We start from the raw sequence: 22113 nt of genomic DNA on the forward strand, positions 1-22113 counted from the left end.
ATTCAAACCATAAAGCCATCTATGATAGAGTGTCGTTGTTGAGAGCATGTAATTGATTTAGAGCAGAGGAAGAACATAGGAAAGTAGTGTCATCTGCATACATAATTGTTATTGCCGGCCAACTGAAAGATTGAGTCATCTCGGAGTAAATTTTACATATAACTGATTGATCAGCCTAATACACTTTCAAGAAAACAACTTTTACCAATTTCTGTATACTGCCATCTAGCGACTGCATAAGAAGTCACGTTACAACCCTGAGCTGGCATGGAGTAATAGCACAGTCTAGTATATATAGTCACGAAGCTCAATACGTAGGGAATATGCATCCATAGATAGTTGCTAACCACTAGGATCGTTACTATCGCCTCATTACAGACAATGCGAAATTGTACCGGCACAGTCTATTGTTCCTAGTACCCTTATAAACTCAAGCTTCGTGACTGTATATACTAGACTGTGGTAATAGCATATAGCTATTCCTCCATCTAGCGGTTGTTACCGAAAGTTCATTGTTATTCAATGGCGAATCGTAGTGGCCCTTCTCTTTCATACGTCGCTGTTTTTAACACGGGAATGACTGATCTGTTATATGACATCAGGGACATAACTTACAACATTACTGTGAAAATAAAATAGCCGGAAACACATGTTTGCAAGATACAAAAGAATTATCACAAGCAAGACTAATATACCGGCAACACAACACGTATTCCAATACATAATCCGGATCATTCGGATTAAATTCTCACTACAATAAAGAGTTTTCATATCCTCTTCGCCCGATAAACGTCAAACGCTATGTTGACATCAGTAGTGATGTATTTGGTGACTATGTTCATGTTTGTAAAACTTCGGAAAGAATCCCAAGGGATCGCTGCAAGTGTTCCTTTAACGTAAGGCTCTTTTATACAATATTTACAACTCCTTTAAAAATTTATCATGTTGTAGCTCCTATGATAGTCAATCAATCGCGCTATAAGTTTTTATATTGATAGCTCAAAGTATAAGGAAATCATAGGAAAAAATTCGAAATCAAAATCGTTTTTGAAAAGTGAGAAAAAACACTAACTTTGATGTGATCTGTTCAGAATAGATATTTATACCTTCAAAAGTTCGTAAGTGACAAACTTGTTTATTTTGCATGTTAGATGGGTGGGTCAAAGCGAAAGAAATGTTGAGAAAGAATGGAAATTACTTTCAAAAGTGGTAGCTACTCAAAATCTTCACTGGTTTCCGAGTTACTGCGAGTTAAACAAAAGAGCATTTTCGAAGTACTCACGACTCAGTTGGAATCTCAACGAAAATTATTTCCTGAGGCTTCTTGTGCTTCGGTCTCAATAATTTATCAATCTTGCGCTGTGCGAAGTAGATGAATATCATTCACAGTGGTCAATCTCAAACGAAATGTCATGTTTTAACGCCGAATTAGACCTATTAAACTTCGTTCACGTACAAGTTTTCCGCCTAGAGATAGCGAGTCCGCTATTAAAATAACGTGAAGTGAATGGCTCTGATTGGCTCTTTCACGAATGGCGTCAACATAGCGTTAACCGTTTAGCGGACAAAGAGGGTGCGAAAACTCTCTAATTAATTTGCAATCCACGGATCTAACTGGAAAGTAACGCGCTGCTACTACTACAGCAAGATTCAACAGACGAAGTTGTTCAACCTACACAACAATAATAATTGCTAGGACAGGCTGAGGCTGTCGCCAAGTCGCGTGTAGCTCTATTCGACATCCAGGCGTTAAGCGCTTGTGGGAACGCGACTGAGAACCCTTCAGCTCGTGGCTCGCAGGCGTGACTACTCATTAGCTCCTCGAGAAGACGTGACGTGTCGATTTCATACGCGGTTGAGGCGTCTCCCTGCACACGACAGAAAACTGCTTATTCAGTAAGTTGAAAGCTAGCAGATCTTGTGGAAAAAAGATTACTGGTCACTCTTAAGAAACAGAGGGTACACACTCGCTGGAGGACCTCTATTTGAATCTCGAAGACGAGTATACTGAAGGAGGTATTTCGTGTTACGTTCAGAAGAATGGAAGGAATACTACTTTAATATTCGCGGTAATTAATGATTTTCAAAGTAAATATTCCTTCTACACCATGCAGCCTCACTCATGATGAGCAATTCTTGCAGCATAAGAGTGTATGTTAGGAACAAAATAACACAACTAAATTAAATAGAATATTGTATCAGAAACCTCATAAATAAAAATCGATTCAATGATTACAGAGGAACTACGAATGATGGGGCCAAAAATGCAAGACATTGAACAAATGAAAATATTTTCTCGAAATACAAAAACAAAAAATAAAATATGCAATAATCATATTTCCTATTAAGATAAAAGGCACAGGAAAACAAGCCATTAATTTTCATTTTTGTAAGAAAATTTTGCACAAAAATAAATAAATAACCAACCACGGAATAATAGTAAACACTGAATTTCCTACATTGACAATCATAGCAATCATCCACACAATAATCCTACTACGTCACTTCTTCAGACTTCTCAATATATTCCTCATCCCCGTCATCCTTCCTCCACTCCACTTCATCAACCACTACTACGTCACTTTCTCAGACTTCCCACTATATATGGGTATATTTCACTTACATTAACCAAATACATGCACACTCTCAAAATGTAAGTGAAAACCCATAACTTATTTTGTAATTATATGTATTCTCACATATTTCATCTAGATTTTAATTCAACTCATTATTCTTATTTTATAGTTTCATCTACTTTATTTAGTGATCATTGATGCTTGACGTACATGTATTAACACATTTGAGGTTAAAATATTGCCTATTCATAATGTTTTATCTGATAATGTCGCTGGACGACGAAAATGTTTATAAAAAAACATTAAATGTAATATAAAGGAATAAATCCTAAAATATGCGGTAAGTCATTCACTGAAAAAATAAACAATATATTTATTCACTAAAGACCTCTTTAAGACGCATCTGAAAAACTCCAAAATGAATTGCAAAATTCCCACTACATTCCTCATCCCCGTCATCCTCCCTTATTTGCACTCCCTCATCATCCATCTACTAAATCACTTCCTCAGACTTCCCACTATATTCCTCATTGCGTTATCCTCATACTAGCAGTCTTGCTCATAATCCTCCTGCTACATGTCTTCCCCAACTTATCATTATATTCTCTTCTATTATCCTCCGTTCACTCATTTTTCTTAACATCCATTCTTCAGCTTTTCCTCCAACTCCTCTTTATACTTCTTTTTTTTTTCTCATCGTCTTCCCACCTCCCCTGTTTAACATACTCCTCATACATCACTTAGTCACATTTCTCAATCTATTTGTTCCCCTCACCATCACATACCAGTACTATTTCATATCATCCTCCCCAACATAGTATCTTCAAAATCTTGATAATCTTCATCATTGGACTAACCGTGTCAGATAGTTCGTTTAATTTTTGATCTTAATGTATGATTTAATAATGTTCTATTTTTACATCTTGTTGGAGATAATTATGTTCATTCCATTTATTGAAATAAATATCATAGTTTATCACATATTTGAAGGACAAGTAAGAATGCGGTGTTGCATGACTTCAGTTTTACCTTCTTTTGTTTTTTTTAGATCATTTTATTAGAAACAAATAGGCCTATATGACCGTAGCGCTGCATAATGTACGATCATAGCAATTTTCATATTTAATTGCTTTGAAATATTTAAATTGCTGGACAACAAATTTCATGTACCACAGTAGTGCTCATGCATTACTCTCTTTTAAGTAAATTAATTAATACGTGAGTGTTCTGCACATGGGCAGGTCTTTCATTGCAAACCCAGTATTCTCAAATCTTTCCTATTTTTTGCCTTCCTCTTAGTCTCCGCATATGATCCACATGTGTTAATGTCGTCTATCATCTGATATCTTCTTCTCCCCGAACTCTTCCCCCTTCACCCTTCCTTCCAGTGCATCCTTCAGTAGGCAGTTTCTTCTCAGCCAGTGATCCAACCAGTTCCTTTTCCTCTTTCTGATCAGTTTCAGCATCATTCTTTTTTCATCCACTCTTTCCAACACAACTTCACTTCTTATTCTGTCTTTCCACTTCACACGCTCCATTCTTCTCTATATCCACATTTCAAGTGCTTCTATTCGTTTCTCTTCACTTCGTCGTAATGTCCATGTTTCTGCCCCATAAAATGCCACACTGCACACAAAGCACTTCACTAGTCTCTTCCTTAGTTCTCTTTCCGGAAGTCCGCAGAAGACAGCTACTTCTTTTTCTATTAAAAGCTTCCTTTGCCATTGCTATCCTACTTTTGACTTCCTGACAGCAGCTCATGTTATTGCTTATAGTACATCAAGTATTTGAAGCTGCTCACTTGTTCTACTGCCTCATTTAGAATTCGCAAATTTATCTTCTTCATTTTTCTTCCGATAACCATGGTCTTCGTTTTATTTGCATTTATCTTCATTCCACACTGCTCACAGCTGTCATTTAGCTTCAGTAGCGTATCCCTTAGTAACGTCTCCTCTTCTGCTAACGACGTCATTTCATCAGCAAATCTTATGCACTTTATTCTTCTTCCTCCTACCAGTAAATGAATCTACGATTTAAATTTGGAACTGGAATGTTCTCGCTTTGGTCCTCTATTAAAATAAGTAAACCATAAATACAATCAGTTTGAAAAACATGGAGGTCCTTCGTTCTTCACATTTGAAGAAGCGTGAAATTTGATGGCAGGAGAGCAAATAAGAGACCACTACAAACTGTTACAACCCCGCCTTAAAAGCAAATGAGTCTCCGGTAGTCCCTGTGCATAGGCAACACATATTACTGGGTGTTACCTTTCAAGAGGCAACGTCTTATACAGCTGTCAGATGAAAACTTTTTTATATATATTTTCTTACTGAATATTTATGCAACATTCTGAAAGATGTAAGAAGACGTTTTGTATTTTTTTTTCTGCGTGTGTGGGTTCATGGACAACACTAACGAAACCCTCATGCAGAAGAAACTCGAGTCTGTATTGTCATACCAGTGGAAAGGAAGCCGCCAAATTATTTAGAAAAGAATAAAAACAAAACAAGCACATGGAACGTTATTCAAACAGAAGCGCTCGTTCAAAGTAAATATCAACTTTTAAGATAGGTATGTTAGGAAAATTCGCTACCCCGTGCTTTGCGCAAGAGAAGGAGTGTCCGTGCGTGTGCCACGACCTAGCGTGAGCAGCGGATCAAGATTTGAACCGCAGGACGCATGCGAACATAACCTCATGGCTTGGTTATTAGGGCGGAGTAAAAATATGAAGTTTATGGAATTAAATGTAATACCAGAGAAACCTTGTAGTTTCATATTTTTTTTCTCTAGCTTAATATTTAGATATATGATTATGTCTCGTGACGGGAATATTGTACGAAATGCAAATATAAAAATTGGAAACTTATCCTTTGAAGAGGTGGAGAAGTTCAAATATCTGGCAGCAACAGTAACAAATATAAATGATACTCGGGAGGAAATTAAACACAGAATAAATATGGGAAATGCCTGTTATTATTCGGTTGAGAAGCTTTTATCATCCAGTCTGCTGTCAAAAAATCTGAAAGTTAGAATTTATAAAACAGTTATATTACCGGTTGTTCAGTATGGTTGTGAAACTTGGACTCTCACTTTGAGAGAGGAACATAGGTTAAGGGTGTTTGAGAATAAAGTGCTTAGGAAAATATTTGGGGCTAAGAGGGATTGAAGTTACAGGAGACTGGAGAAAGTTACACAACGCAGAACTGCACGCATTGTATTCTTCATCTGACATAATTAGGAACATTAGATCCAGACGTTTGAGATGGGCAGGGCATATAGCACGTATGGGCGAATCCAGAAATGCATATAGAGTGTTAGTTGGGAGGCCGGAGGGAAAAAGACCTTTAGGGAGGCCGAGACGTAGATGGGAAAATAATATTAAAATGGATTTGAGGGAGGTGGGATATGATGATAGAGAATGGATTAATCTTGCTCAGGATAGGGACCAATGGCGGGCTTATGTGAGGGCGGCATTGAACCTCCGGGTACCTTAAAAGCAAGTAAGTAAGTAAGTAAGTAAGCTTAATATTTAGAGGTGCCTCAAGAGCACCATATTTTGAAATTTTCACAAAATTTGGAGGTTCAGATTTTTTAGTGAGAGAACATTCTCCAATCGTTTAATCCGAACAGGATATCAGGAAAATAATTAAAAAAAATACATGTTAAAAGACTGCAGATTTTTGGTCCCCTGTTACTTTATCTTGAAGTGTCACAGAAATCTGAAATATAAGAGAATTGAGCACAATCACAAAACTCTTAAGTATAATAATAATAATAATAATAATAATAATAATAATAATAATAATAATAGTTTTATTTTCCCTGGCAGAGTTAAGGCCATCAGGCCTTTTCTTCGACTCAACCAGGATCAAATCACATACAGAAAAATACATAGGCCTATCGGTATACAAATATTAACTTAATGTAATAATAATAATAATAATAATAATAATAATAATAATAATAATAATAATAAATAAAAAGAGAGAGATTAAATACATATACACAATCAGTATTAACTCAAAAAAATAATAATAATAAAATAAATATAATAATAAAGAGAGATTGGATACATAATCACAAACAGGAAAATACATTCTAGTATACAAGTATTAACTAAAAAATAATTAATACATATGCATATAATCTCATAACTAAAGAAACAGTACAATTAGTATGATCAGCACAGCATGTGTTACATTGAGACAATGACAATTACCTAGCTATTAGTGTTAATGGAAAAATAAAGTAACGACTGTATAAAATAATAACAATAATAATAATATGATATAATAGTATGATATAATTAATGGCAATTCATTCTTCTTATGTTGCAGGGTATTTAAATCAGAACAATGGCTCTAATTAAGACAAGAAATCTAACCTTCTGCTCTGTATTCGGAATGCCGGAGAATAACCTATTGTTGGAGAGATATCAGAAAGTACTTTTTATTTTAGTAGGTTATTTTACGACGCTTTATCATCCTAGGTTATTTAGCGTCTGAATGAGATGAAGGTGATAAATGCAGGTGAGATGAGTCCGGGGTCCAGCACCGACAGTTACCCACCATTTGCTAATATTGGGGTAAGGGAAAACCCCGGAAAAAACCTCAACCAGGTAACTTGCCCCAACCGGGAATCGAACCCGAGCCACATGGTTTCGCGCCCAGACGCGCTGTTACTCCACAGGTGTGGACGATTTTAGAAAGAGTTGCTATCAAAAGTAAGGAAATCTGGGTGAAGACACCTATTCCGACAGTCAGTCATGCAAGAATAGTACAACTGGTTCGTGCTTAGCACGACGAATGCAGAAAAATATTGCATACTGCAACTCCAATTTAGAGTCTTCCAAATAAAATTTAAACTAGAAGTTGTAGCAGCAACTGCTGCTTAATAAAGATTGAAAATCACAATAAATTCCTATACACAAAGTCCCACATCACTGACAATATTCATGACATTCAAAAAACCTAACACAGCTGTATTAATAACTCAAATGAAGATGAAGTACATTACGTGAACCACGGACCTCTGCACAACATTACGAAATGAACTGCAAGATGTCCTACGGTATACGTTTTTGCTGCGATGGACGTACATATTTTTTTTTTTAATGTTTACATCGTAATAAGTAATACTGTCTTCATGCATAACTTCACTTCTTGAAACGTTGTTACAAACATCATTTTCTACATAGTCGTTTATGAGTTTTTAATGCACTACATTTCTAAACGTTCTACCACATTTTCTTGGTCGACCAGCTACACTCATATTAATGAACTAATAATGAAGAACAGACTAAATTCACAACGTAACAACACTATTACACAGATAAAAAAAACACACGTACTATATTGAAGCACTAAACAAAAATACGTGACAGTTGAAAGACGAACAAACAATTATTAACTTATCGATGTCTCGAAAAGCATGATATTGTGACGTCAACATATCGCATGTACAGAAGGCTTCGATAACTACATTTATGAACGTTTTAAGGAAACACGATGTTTGAAACTTCATTATTTGAAACGTAGCCTTTCCTATACACAAAGTCCCACATTACTGACACTATTCATGACCTTAAAAAAAAACTCAAAAGCTGTATTAATAACTCAAATGAAGATAAAGTAAATTACGTAAACCACGGCCCTCTGCACAACACTACGAAACAACTGCAAGATATCCTACGGTATAGGCCTACGCTTTACTGCAACGGTGTAGGCCTACATATTTTTTAAATGTAAAGCTTTTTATGAACTTTGCTACAAACCATTTACATTTTCCCGCAATATTAATATTATTAGCTTTCGATAGAGACATTACACAACCTCACAGGATGTATAGTTTTCATAAAATTTTCCGCCACAGTTCAAATTAAATATATAGATATGTGATCTTACAGCAATTCACTAGCTATAGCCTATAATGAAAAACAAAATAATAGAACAAATATACAAAAAGGCAAAAGAATTTATGATTTTAAGAAATTTCAAAGCCCTTGGGGCACCTCAAAAATTAAATATAGAAACTATATTTTTCACATTCCTACGTGAGAAGACAGATTTTTGCAGGTATTACACTTAGAAAAAAGATTAAAAAAAACAATTTAATGTATACATTCACTCCACCCTATTGGTTATCGCTGAACTGATGTGGATTACGAAGATCTTTAAGTATCTTTCCATCCTTAGCTATAATTAGTAATCATTTGTACCCAACAAACTTTTATTGTAAATGATTTCCTATGTTTTCGTATCATTTATCTTAATGTTTTCTTTTTCCTTTCAAATTGTCACACAATTGGTTTTAATGATTATTCTTTATGGATTGATTAGTAGGCCGATCAATTCGAACCCTTATTTAGGGTGGATTTTTTTGTTAATGTTTACGGACTTGAACAAGTTCTTCTGAGCGCATTTACACCCAGAAATTAGTATTATTAGTATTTATTTATTTAACCTGGTAGAGATAAGGCTGTCAGGCCTTCTCTGCCCCTTTACCAGGAGGTCGTATACGTATAAGCAATACACCATGTTTCATAAAGATCTGAAGAATTAAAAAAATTTATGCTCGACCATGCCGAAATGTAGTAATTATACACCTGGTAGCAGTCCTTTAATGCATGTCATTAAAGTACACCTACTCATTAAAGTACAGGTTTTCAGCCAATGGCAACTCAGCTTACAGGTGTTCAGCCAATGACAAGTCAGCTTTGTACCGTTATAAAACCGCAAATATCGATTATTCTCGGATATGCAATCGAAAGAGAATTAGCGAAAAGTCACGGAGGCTGGAAATCCAATACTGTCGCAGAAGGTTATGTTCTGTTACTATAATAATTAGCGTTAATTGTAAATAATATTCAAATAAATTCAATTTGTCATCTCGTTTTTCAATGTCGAATTCAATAATCAAGGTTATATCAAGTTTAACGGGATTACATCAAGGTCAATGACATTATTGTTCCTCGGAAAAAATCAATACTTTCGCGTCTGCGCACATCTCACAATTGACGACCTAGAACAAGGTCACTTCCGATCTTGTCAGATACAAATAAAATGTATACATCTGAATAATTTCAATTTAGAAATATGGTCGAGCATAAAAAGTCGTATGAAACTTGCCTATAATGGTAATTAAGACGCTCGTATGAATATTATGAAACTCGCTTGCGCTCGTTACATAAATATCCATACTTGCGTCTTAATTACCACCATTATAGGCTCGTTGTATAATGTACTATTATTGCACATAAACCATTGCACTTACGTCAATGAAATCAGTCCAGAACGAATAAGGAACTCAAACATTATTTTGTGTGTGTGTGTGTGTGTGTTTGTTTGTTTTGTTAAGCTCAGAGTTCGCATTTCTGCCGCTAGGCCGTTTTGTTTTGTTCGGCTGCAGCTCGTATTCCTTATTATTCTGCAATGGTTGCTACGCGGGTGGAGAAATCATTCTGCGTTTTTGAATGTCATACTACTAGGTCAGTGATTACTGCCCTACGTGCGTTTAGTATAAAATTAGAAAAGAACCCACCTAGTGAAAATTCAACTCGCAAATAATTGAAAGAAAAATGTTTTCTGTACAAACCAAATCACCTGGTCGCCTATCAACCTCAGAGGAAGACAGGGATCGTGCGGACATGTTTGTAGCTAGAGAACTGAACATGTCAAAAACAACAGTGTGGCCCCCTTGATCACCGGACCTGACACCGTGTGCCTTCTTTTTGTGAAGTTACATCAAAGACAAGGTATTCGTCCCACCGATGCCGCGTAATATTCCAGACCTAAGGCAGCGTATCATTGCAGCGGTTGACACTATCGACTGTTCCATGCTGATGTGAATGTGGCAAGAACTAGACTGTCGTATGGATGTGTGCCGTGTCAGCCATTGTACACACATTGAACATTTGTAGGTGTAAAAAAACTGAGTCCCTCGTTCGTTCTGACTGGTTTCAGTAACTTAAGCTCAATAGTTTACTTACAAAAAAAAAAGTTTTTTAACCCCTCAAATAAGTAAAATGTTCCGTCAATAGCTTATCTATTTTATGGCAGTTTATTAAATTTTATATATGGACTAACGTTTTCGCTCGAAAATTGAGAATCTTCAGGTCCTACGATTTATAATTATGCTGGCAGTTAACAAATTAAGAAGTACAGGGACATCATTTTATTTTAACATCAATTTTTATTGTATTTGAGTTTTTTTAATGTACTTCACTCCCACCCCTTCTACTAATAAAGTTCCAATCGTCCTCCACACAGAACTAAGGCCGCATATGCAGTCAAAGTCGCCTTATGGTCATAGTAAACAGTACTGAGTTAGTGAGTATAGTACGTTCCAGAAATATGGTTGCGTTTTGCAGTGAAGAAAAGCTTTCGATATTGTATCATATTTTCGCACAGATACTGTGCGTCCGTTTGCTTACGTCGTCGCATCTCTGTTTCCCCCACCTGCTTCTGCTCGCTCCTCTGTAAAGGCTAATGGGTGGGCAGTCTTATCTCTTTTCTGAAAACATTTTCTGTTAGGAATTGGACGTCTATGTAATACTATACAACTGTTTAAAATACCTTAAATAAAAGGACCACGTTAAATAATTAACTGTCACGTGATTTCCCCCCTTTCGACGAACCTGCGACATAACCACTTGGACGGACAGTAGATAGCATGTCTGAGTAATTTTATCTTTTCGGATCGGGAAGAAGTGAAGATTGAATTTACAGTACGTAAGGTACTCTTTTATATAGTAGGTGCAGAAATATTTCAACGTGAGTTACTGGTACGAAGGACGAAATTGATAATCGGAATTAGGTACAATTGGCTAAAGTGCGATAATAAGCACAAAAGAACTGAAGCCTGTATCGAAATGAACAGCCATCATTTTCAAAAATGTGTTTAAATATTCATATTATGATTATTTTTCAATTTAAATTCACTCTCTATATTGTACGCTAATGTGCTATAGACGGTATAATATACACTGCATAATGAATACGTCCGTATGAATAGCTCAGTTCGTGAGTAAAACACTTATTGTTAATACTGTACTGCATTTTTATTGAAGTAAAATCTAATGAAAATTATCAAATTCAAAATCGTGATATTTCCTAGTTTACTAGTGAACTAAACTTCTTCCCTCTTATACCTAGTAAAGTGATTTGTTTGTATTCTACGCCAGTATCATCGAACTCCAGTCGTGGAAGTGGGTAACAATGTTTGCGGTTCTCAACCGTTAATCCAAAGGAATGGCCAGGTTAATATTAGAAATGTTAGTAGAAATAAAATGATATCCCTGTACATGTAACACAAATTATTGTACTTGTGCAGAAAACATAATTTTGTACGACAAAATATCCATAAGTTTGAGAAAGTAGGTTAGTAATAATACTTCGATTGACTCAAGCGCCACCTCTGTTAGCAATGCTCCAAAACCGTGTTCAGCATTCCACTTGGTGCACAATGGCAGTGGAGCGATGGAGGAATGACGAAAGGGATAACGGGAGTGTGCCACAAAAATATGCCCCCAAAAGCCATCTTCCTTCTCCAGAAATTAAACCCACCGGGAGTCATCGGTGTCAAAAAGCCGTTTGGACAACAGTCAGATGGCTATTAAACACTTTTGTCTTAAATCTTGACTGGTTTGCACAAGAAATTGTTTCCCCGCATTATCAGCAATTTCTTTTAAATTTGTCTTATGACAAATCTATACTAATAATAAATCTGTAGCCGAAATTTTTCTGGTAATTTTCGATTTTCCAAAAATAATTGGTCCTAACATATATAATTAACCACCCTGAAACCGAAACTCGCTTTTTTGAAATTTTTGTTTGTATGTCTGTCTGTCTGTCTGTATGTATGTTTGTTACCTTTTCACGCGATAATGGCTGAACGGATTTCGATGAAAATTGGAATATAAATTAAGTTCGTTGTAACTTAGATTTTAGGCTATATGGCATTCAAAATACATTATTTAAAAGGGGGGTTATAAGGGGGTCTGAATTAAATAAATCGAAATATCTCGCTTATTATTGATTTTTGTGAACAATGTTACATAACAAAAGTTTCTTTAAAAATAATTTCCGATAAGTTTTATTCCTTGAAAAATTTTGATATGACTGATATTTAATGAGATAAATGAGTTTTAAAATTAAAATAACTGCCATCTAAGGCCGTGTAATGAATTAAAAAACAAATGACTTCGTCTATAAGGGGCCTTAGACAGCAACAATCGAAAGCTATGAAAGATAGCCTACAGAGAATGTTTCTGTGTTTGTATGAAGTAATATCGGAAGCTAAATTAACCGATTTGTATAATTAATTATTATTTCACCATTGGAAAGTGTAGTTTCTGTAGATGGACATAATGCTATAATGTTATTACAGTAACTTCTGATATAATATAATATAATATAATATAATATAATATAATATAATATAATATAATATAATATAATATAATATAATATGTAATATAATATTATATAATATAATTTAAGTTCTTTGAAGGGTTCAGAACCATAGTGGGCCAAGCGCCATTTACTGAATACGTAGAAAACAAGGGTTAAAATTAAGTTATTACCATAATTCAATGGAAACCTATAACAAGTAAAATAAAATATATACATTAAATCTAAATGATGTCAATCTTCATTAAACTATGGTTGCATGTAAAAAATTAAGAAACATGTTAAAGGAATTTTCATTGCACCAAACGAGTGTCTCTGGACCAAAATGATCGCATTTTAATTATTTGGATGCAATTTAAATTAAGTAACATATTAAACGATCTATCCTTCTATCAAACACGAATGTTCCCTGGATCAAATGTCCTATTTTAATTATGTAATTACTTCATATTTATTTCTAACGGGTGCAGCGGACCGCACGGGTACGGCTAGTTAAAAATAAAATAGCTGTCGCTAGACATAAAATACATTTATAAATATGACTGAAAAGTGACTATCTCAAATACATATTAAATCACTAAGGTTTAGCTACATACGCCTCGTTATGATGGAAGTGAGCATTGTGTCCCAATAATTATTATTTTGTTTGTGTGGTACATACTACGTAGGCCTAAGTGTTCTGCCCAAGGGCAGGTCTTTCACTGCAAACCCAGCATTCTCCAATCTTTATTTTCTGCTTTCCTCTTACTCTCCACATATAATCCACTTATCTTAATGTCGTCTATCATTTTATATCTTATTCTGCCTCGAACTCTTCTCCCGTTCACAATTCCTTCCAGTGCATCCTTCAGTAGGAAGTTTCTACTCAGCCAGTGACCTAACCAATTCCTTTTTCTCTTCCTGATCAGTTTCAGCATCATTCTTTCTTCACCCACTCTTTCCAACACAGTTTCGTTTCTTATTCTGTCTATCCATTTCACACGCTCCATTTTTCTCCATATCCAAATTTCAAATGCTTCTATTCGCTTCTCTTTACTTCGTCGTAATGCTCATGTTTCTGACCCACATAATTTCACACTCCACACAAAGCACTTCACTAGTCTCTTCCTTAGTTCTTTTTCCAGAGTCCCGCAGAAGATGCTCCTTTTTCTATTAAAAGCTTCCTTTGCCATTGCTATCCTTTTGACTTCCTGGCTGCAGCTCATGTTACTGCTTATGTATGTATGTATGTATGTATGTATGTATGTATGTATGTATGTATGTATGTATGTATGTATGTATGTATGTATGTATGTATGTATGTATGTATGTACTGTATGTATTAACACTACAATTGGGTATACACCCGGTGGTAGTGATATATAATATATACGGGACATCGTTTTATTTTTACTTCAATTTTTATTGTACCTCAATTTCTGAATGTACTTCACTCCCACCCCCTCTACTAGTAAACTTCCAACCGTTCTCCACATAGAACCAAGGCAGCGTATGCAGTCAGTCGCCTTGCGGTCATAGTAAACAGTAAGCCTACTGAATTAGTGAGTATAGTACGTTCCAGAAATATGTTCGCGTTTTCCAGTAACGAAAGAGCTTTCAGTATTGAATCATATTTTCGTACAGGTTCAGTCGTCCGTTTGCCTACGTCGCATCCCGGTTTCCTCTACATGCTTCTGCTCGCTCTTCTGTAGGCCTAGAGTCTAGTAGCTTGGCTGTCTTAGCTCTTTTATGAAAACATTAATTTCTGTTAGGAATTGGACGTCTACGTAATATTACACAACTGTTTAAAATAACTTAAATAAAAGTAATTAACTGTCACGTGATTTCCCCCTTTCTACGACACTGCGACAAAACCACTTGGACGGACAGTTGATAGAATCTCAGAGTAATTTTACCTTTTCGGATCGGGCAGAAGTGTAGATTGAATTCACAATACGTAAGGTAGGCCTAGTCTTTTATAGAGCAGGTACAGAATTATTTCAACATGAGTTACTAGTACGAAGGACGAAACTAGTAATTGGGATTAGGTACAATAGTCTATAGTGCGATAATATGCACAAAAGAATTGAAGCCTGTAGCGAAATGAACGTCCAGTATTTTCAAGAATGTGTTTAAATATCCATATTATAATTATTTTTCAATTTAACTTCATTCTCTATATTGTACACTAATGTTCTGTAGACAGTATAATAGACATTGCATAATGAATACGTCCGAATGAACAGCTCAGTTCGTGAGTAAAACACTGCACTGTATTTTGATTAAACAAAAACCTAATGAAAATTATCAAACTGAAAACCGCCATATTTCCTAGTTTACGTAAATGAATGAACTACTTTTCTTCCCTGCTATACCTAGTAAAGTGATTTGTTTGTATTCTACGCCATTATCATCGAACTCCAGTCGTGGAAGTGGGTAGCAAACGGGGTTTCTTGTTCTCAACCATTAATCCAAAGGTGTAGCCAGGTTAAAATTAGAAGTGTTAGTAAAAACAAAATTATGTCCTTGTAGCACACCCCAAGTATTTGAAGCTGTCAACTTGCTCTACTGTCTCATTTAGAATTTGTAAGTTTACCTTCTTTATTTTTCTTTCGATAACCGTGGTCTTCGTCCTGTTTGCATTTATTTTCATCTCATACCGCTCACAGCTGTCATTTATGACAATTTCTGTTCAATAATGGGTTGAATCTCTGTTTTAGGGCTTCGTCGGACAAGCGCAAGATGCATGTAAAGCGACCAATGAACGCGTTCATGGTGTGGGCGCAAGCGGCGAGACGGAAGCTGGCCGACCAATACCCTCAGCTGCACAACGCAGAACTCAGCAAGACGCTGGGCAAGCTCTGGAGGTGAGTACATTGCACATTATGTACTGCTGACAATTAATGCAAAATGTACGTAAACCGATCGATGAACGTGTTTATAGTGTGCGTGCAAACAGCAGGTAGGCCAGTATCTGTAATAATTGCACAATGCCAAGTTCAGCAAAAAACCTGGTCATGCTCTGGAACTAGCAGACTACGTGAACTACTCCACATGTTTTATTGGAAAGGCACGATGCACGTGAAGCGACCGACGAACGCCTTCATGATGTAGACCAGCGGTGACCAAAACTCGAACGGCAGTGATTACACGCGAGAGACAGTCTATGGAGTAAGGAGACGGGGGAGAGGTACTTGGCATGAAAACTACAACCAGTGGTGGTTCGTGCTCTAACATTGAGTTCTTCATCAACCCGCTAATAAAAATCGCAAGCTTTTCTATACGAGTAATGTCACTACTGTCATCAAGAACCAATTAAAAATAAATACAGATTTTCTTGCTTTTTTAAATATTCCTCATGAACACAATCTGAAATTTTCTGAATTCTCTTTTAATATTTAGCCGAGAAATGCGCAATTTTTCAAAATTAATTAACAACTTTCATTGGACAAATTATTTCAGCCATCTCGATCATTACGCTTTTATAAAACTCTCCTTCGTTGGAAGGCTTAAGAGAACGAGCTATTTCGTTCGCCACTAGATAGCTGGCTTCCTTACATTTATTCATGTCATCTTTCTCTTCATGACGGTGACTTAAGGCTGATTTCAGTTCTTGGAATATAATAGCTTGTTTCATTACTACAGCAGCACGTAATATTCAAACAGTTTGTCTATATTATTATTATTATTATTATTATTATTATTATTATTATTATTATTATTATTATTATTATTATTATTAGCCACCGGCGTGGCTCAGTCGGTAAAGGTGCTTGCCTGCCGGTCTGAAGTTGCGCTTGGGCGCTTGGTTCGATCCCCGCTTGGGCTGATTACCTGGTTGGATTTTTTCCGAGGTTTTCTCCTACCGTAAGGTGAATGCCAGGTAATCTATGGCGAATCCTCGGCCTCATCTCGCCAAATATGACCAATCTTATTGACGCTAAATAACCTCATAATTGATACAGTGTCGTTAAATAACTAACTTTAAAAATTATTATTATTATTATTATTATTATTATTATTATTATTATTATTAAATAACTGATAATAGTTATCAAAAGATTAAAAAAATAAAATTGAGATATAGCGTAGTGATTATTTTATCCTTCAACGGAAGATGTAAGCCTATATATTCAGGCACGTAGGCCTATATAAGAATTATGGTAACATTTGCTGATTAATAATAATAATAATAATAATAATAATAATAATAATAATAATAATACCTGTTATGCCAGTGTATTTAGAGCAATGCCATGTAATGTCGCTTCTATATACTACTACTAATTGAACCGTTGAGCAAAGCAACATATTACATTTTCTCCGACAGAACAGCGAAGAAATTCCTCTTCCCATTCTGTACGAAACCTTCTGTTCCTGCTAGAGACAGAGGGTTTGTAGAGCGACATGGTACCGACACTGCTTATCTTCAGTACGTGAGCGAGACAGAGAGCAATGTACAGGAAACTTCCCTTACCAGTATGAATGTCTTTGATTACACGATGTAATCACGATATCCAGTTTGGTCGCCGCTGATGTAGACGCAAGCAACGGACGAAAGCTGACGGATTGGTACCTGTATTTGCACAACACCAAGCTCAGCCAGAAGCCAGGTGCTTGCTACTCACCATATTCTATTAATGAGCCCTAGGTGCACGCAAAGGGACCGATGAACTCGTTCATAAAGCAGGCGCAAACAGCGGACGAAAGCTGGAAGGGCCAGTATCTATAGGCCCTAATTGCACAATGCTGAGGTCAGTTTCAAACTTGCCGTACTCTTGGAAGTACGCTACTCATCATTTTCTAATAATGAGCGTAAAATGTACGTAAGGGACCTATGAACTCTTTCGTGTGGGCGCAAAGAGCGGACGTAAGCTAGAGGACCAGTATCTGTAATTGCACAAAGCCAAGCTCAACCTGAAATTTGCTGTACTGTTGAGTACGCTAGTCAAATGTTCTATTGATGACCGAAAGATGCACATAAAGGACAGATGAACGCTTTCATGACATGAGCGCAAACAACAGATAGAAGCTGGTGGAATATATATATATATTTTTTTTTTGTAGTTTCATACACCAAGATCAGCCTGAAAATTGACAGGTAAAGGGACCGATGAACGTGTTCATATTTTTTTGTAGTTGCACACGCCAAGATTAGCCTGAAACTTGACAAGGTCAAGACGTAAAGGAACAAATGAACGCGTTCATATTTTTTTGTAGATGCACACGCCAAGATTAGCCTGAAACTTGACAGGGTCAAGACGTGAAGGGACCGATGAACGCGTTCATATTTATTTGTACTTGCACACGCCAAGATTGGCCTGAAACTTGACAAACGTAAGATATAAAAGGAAAGACGAACACTATCATGATGTGAGCGAAAACACCAAACAGAATCTGACAGAAGAGTATTCTTTGTAGTTGCACGAAAATTTAGCTTGAGACTTGAGCGTAAGAAGTAAAGGGATCGATGAACGAGTTCATATTGTGGGCGCAAACAACAGCTCTACAATGTCAAATCCAGAATTTAGCGAGTAAACTGTTCACCATGTTTCTCGGAGTACTCCCGTTTCCCTCTTATCATTCCACCAACACTCTCCACTTCCTTCTCATTTCCTCTACCATTCACAATAGTAAAAATACGCTCTAGCGAAGTCTTGAAGTATGTACGGGTTTGATGCCTATTTGTTCACAATTTCCGGGGATATATATCGATATACAAAAGAAATACTTTTAACATTTCTATTAGATTGCCTTTAAATTATGTAAGTGAAAGAATTAAAATATTGGTAGACTAATCATTTTATTTACAGACTAAATTACTGTTTTCTTCAGAAGAGCGAATGTTTTAAGCATATCTTCTCTAGAGCCTAATGTGTTTTAACAAATTTCTGACAGACCACGTTGATGTCCACTGAGATAGCCAGCATGGAACGAAGAGTTTCTAAACTCATTCTGATTTTTTTTAGATGTCCACACTATTTTTACTGAAGAAGCACTCTCCACTGAAGCATTCCTTCATGGACACAGATAGTTCATTCAACCTCTGTAACTGTGCACAGAGAATCACTGCCTCATAATTAATTGAAAAGTTTCACTCCATTTTGAGGAAAGAGTAGATTATTTTCATTCCACTTTGCCATTTTTTAAATCATATACATTTCCTTAAGCAAGAAAATTCATCAAATGAATTATGTTAACCCAGGTCAAGTTCGGCTACATTTGAAGAAAAATAATGGACAGTCTCTTCAAATTTTTTCTCTTTCTAGAGAAGGTGTCAGCTATATAAGCTCTTATCATAAATATCGTATCTTGTGAATGAATAACACAGGACTGGGATATTCAATATTTTCATAAAATTCATTAGAAACTCTGAAAATTCTGTTGCGAAATGAGTCACTTCTACAGATACCCAAAAATTGCTTAACTGATGGTGGAATGAAGTTTTCTACTTTCCTGGAGTTCAGTTCTTTTATTAACTTCGATAACAAAGAAGACTCAACTGCAATTACGCCCTCACTTTCAGTTTTTGATTATGACATCATGATAAAATTGCAAAGTTGCATTTTCAAAGTCTATCATAGCAATGTGCAAGGATCATTTAACTATATTAATAATCGAAGGGGTCGCCAGCAAAAGGTGCTATCTAACAAGACGAGAAAATCTAATGGAAATTGTAGCTGTTATGGAAGTAGACGTGAACCTGTGCATCACATTTAGATTTTGTTAGATAGCATCTTTTGCTGGTGACCCCTTCAATCAATAATGAAAACCCTGGGATATCTGGAAAAAATTAAATCCGTGAACATTATGGGGACGACTTTTTTCCGGGGACAGTAAGCAAAATCCGGAGATGTCCCTGTTTCCCGAGGACAACTTAACTTTATTCTCATCAGGCTCTCCCATGCGGAAGAGACTTCGCTTTATCATGGACTGAGGCACGATGGCCCACCTGTCAGTGTCGGCTGATCAGGAAGGGTTCGGGACTTACAAGGCTATTTCTCCGGGATGCATGATTACCCAGCCAGGTAATCAGCCCGAGCAGGAATCAAACTCAAGCCCGAGTTACGCCGTGCTTCAACTGTCTCTCCTTATATCTGTATAGCGTAAGTCAAATAAAATATCGAAATATGTACTTAGGATAAAGTTCCATTTCTAATTAAGTATTTGAGGAGAAGAGAGTATTTAAAATTGAGGGGGTCAGGGCAACAGTGGTCTAACCCTCCCCATTGCGAAAAACTTAAATATTGACGCAATCTGTTGATTTTGACATAAACTATCTTCCTATGAAATGGAAAAGACCAATTCACCATTACATAGATTGTTACAAAGCATGTAATCTCTTCCTAAAAGAATATCCTTTGTGTTTGAGTGCAACGTTGGTCCAACCCCAAAAAGCCAATGAGAAGTCAATATCAAGGACTACTGTATCCCACAAATGACAAAATCTGAGAAAAATAATTTCACCCTACAAGAATGAATTTCTATAACTTAACTGGATGTAGATGACAGGTGGTATATCCCCTTTTTTTAGAAATTTTTAAAGCAGATAAAAATATAGCATGAGCTGCCTAAAAGCCACAAAAATTATGCAATGCATTTGGGATTAATCCCACTGGTACGGAGTTCCTCAATAATTGAAAATTATTGTGAAAATCTTATTGTAAAACTTACACGAAACTGTTAGAATTAAACATTGTTTCATTACGTGTAAAAAGCCCAACATTTATTCCAACAAATTTCTTGTGCTTTCTTACACACGAACAAATTCCAGTGTAACAATGGTCTAACCGAGAAAAAGTGTTGTAGGATCATCATAAAATCTAACACTTCTTAATAAAAGATTATATAACATAGTGGTTAAGTTCACTAAGCATCACACAACACACCACTACCAACAAAATTTGATTTTTCTAATTCTAGGAAACACCACAATTAAATAATTTTAACTTGATTTTTCTACATTTTTTAAAAAGTGGCTTAGACCACTGTTGTGCTGACCCCCTCAATTGAAGGATTCAGAGCCATAGTGGGCCAAGCGCCATTTATTAAAAACGGAGAAAGCAAGGGTTAAAGTTAAGTGAATACCATATTTTAATGAAGATTGACATATCATTTAGTTTTAATGTGTATACTTTATATTACTTCCTATATGTTTCCATTCAATTGTGTTAATAACTTCATTTTAACTTCGTTTTTCTACGGTTTTAGTAAATGGCGCTTGGCCCACTATGGTTCTGAACCCTTCAATTGTATTGCATTTTAAATAATCCATTACTATTTTATCACAGAATTGGATACTGTACACGAGAAACGTAAAAACAAAATAAGTAAGGTAACGTGATAAACAGGATTAGAGTACTTGGACTTTTGGGTAATCTACCGTGTACTGGAACGGTGGATTACCCAAAAGTCCAATTCCGATCACAATCACCGCGAAAGTCTAAAAACTCATTATATAAGTAGAGTTGTTATCTGCATAGAAAACCTTCACAACGCCTCGGAATTCTCAAATTCAAATACTATGCAAATTTTTACACTGAAAATTATACTTTTCTTAAGGAAAAATTAACTTCAAGTAGAAATTCATTTTAAGTGGAAACAACATTACAGAGCCGCTGTTCTCACGAGGTCCTGCGGTTGGAATTCGAGATAAAGACAGACGACGACAATGTGAATCTAATTAAAAGAAACCACATGTGCAAACAGCAACCATCTTGAAAACGTTTTGTGAGTTTCACATCCTGGTGAATGTCATGGAAGCGGAATTTATACAAACCGTTTCGAATCACACGAGTCACCGATTCTTCAGGGTTTGGTCTCACGGTACCGATCCGTATCAGGAGTACCAACCTAATTCGTCAGCTGTAACCTACATAAAATCCGGGTAAACCTTTAGGAACCTAGTACGAGTAGCTCGTGCTTCTATTCATAAGATAACATGTGATCTATTCATAATATAACAATTAAAGTAAATTACCATTGAAATGGACGATAACACTGAACAACAAATGTTTACTTTTTGTCTTGCTCCGAAATAAAAAATTTTCCGAGGAAAATGAATTGATTTTTTTTTATCAAAAAACTCCTCCTTTTTTAATTTCCCACTGCTACTGGTAAAATTACAACATACTAGGGATTCAAAATGC

At 36.0% G+C, this 22113-nt stretch overlaps 1 protein-coding gene across 1 annotated transcript in view; it reads left to right on the forward strand.

Moving 5' to 3' along the window:
- Nucleotides 1-22113, forward strand: part of LOC138713686 (transcription factor Sox-10-like) — a 193151-nt gene that overhangs the window by 50880 nt on the left and 120158 nt on the right. Inside the window, exon 2 of the mRNA XM_069845970.1 lies at nucleotides 15685-15831. Within this exon, the coding sequence (XP_069702071.1) occupies nucleotides 15685-15831 (147 nt within the window). The remainder of the gene's footprint in view (nucleotides 1-15684; nucleotides 15832-22113) is intronic.

This window comes from Periplaneta americana, chromosome 14 (assembly GCF_040183065.1).
Source record: "Periplaneta americana isolate PAMFEO1 chromosome 14, P.americana_PAMFEO1_priV1, whole genome shotgun sequence".
NCBI lineage: Eukaryota > Metazoa > Arthropoda > Insecta > Blattodea > Blattidae > Periplaneta > Periplaneta americana.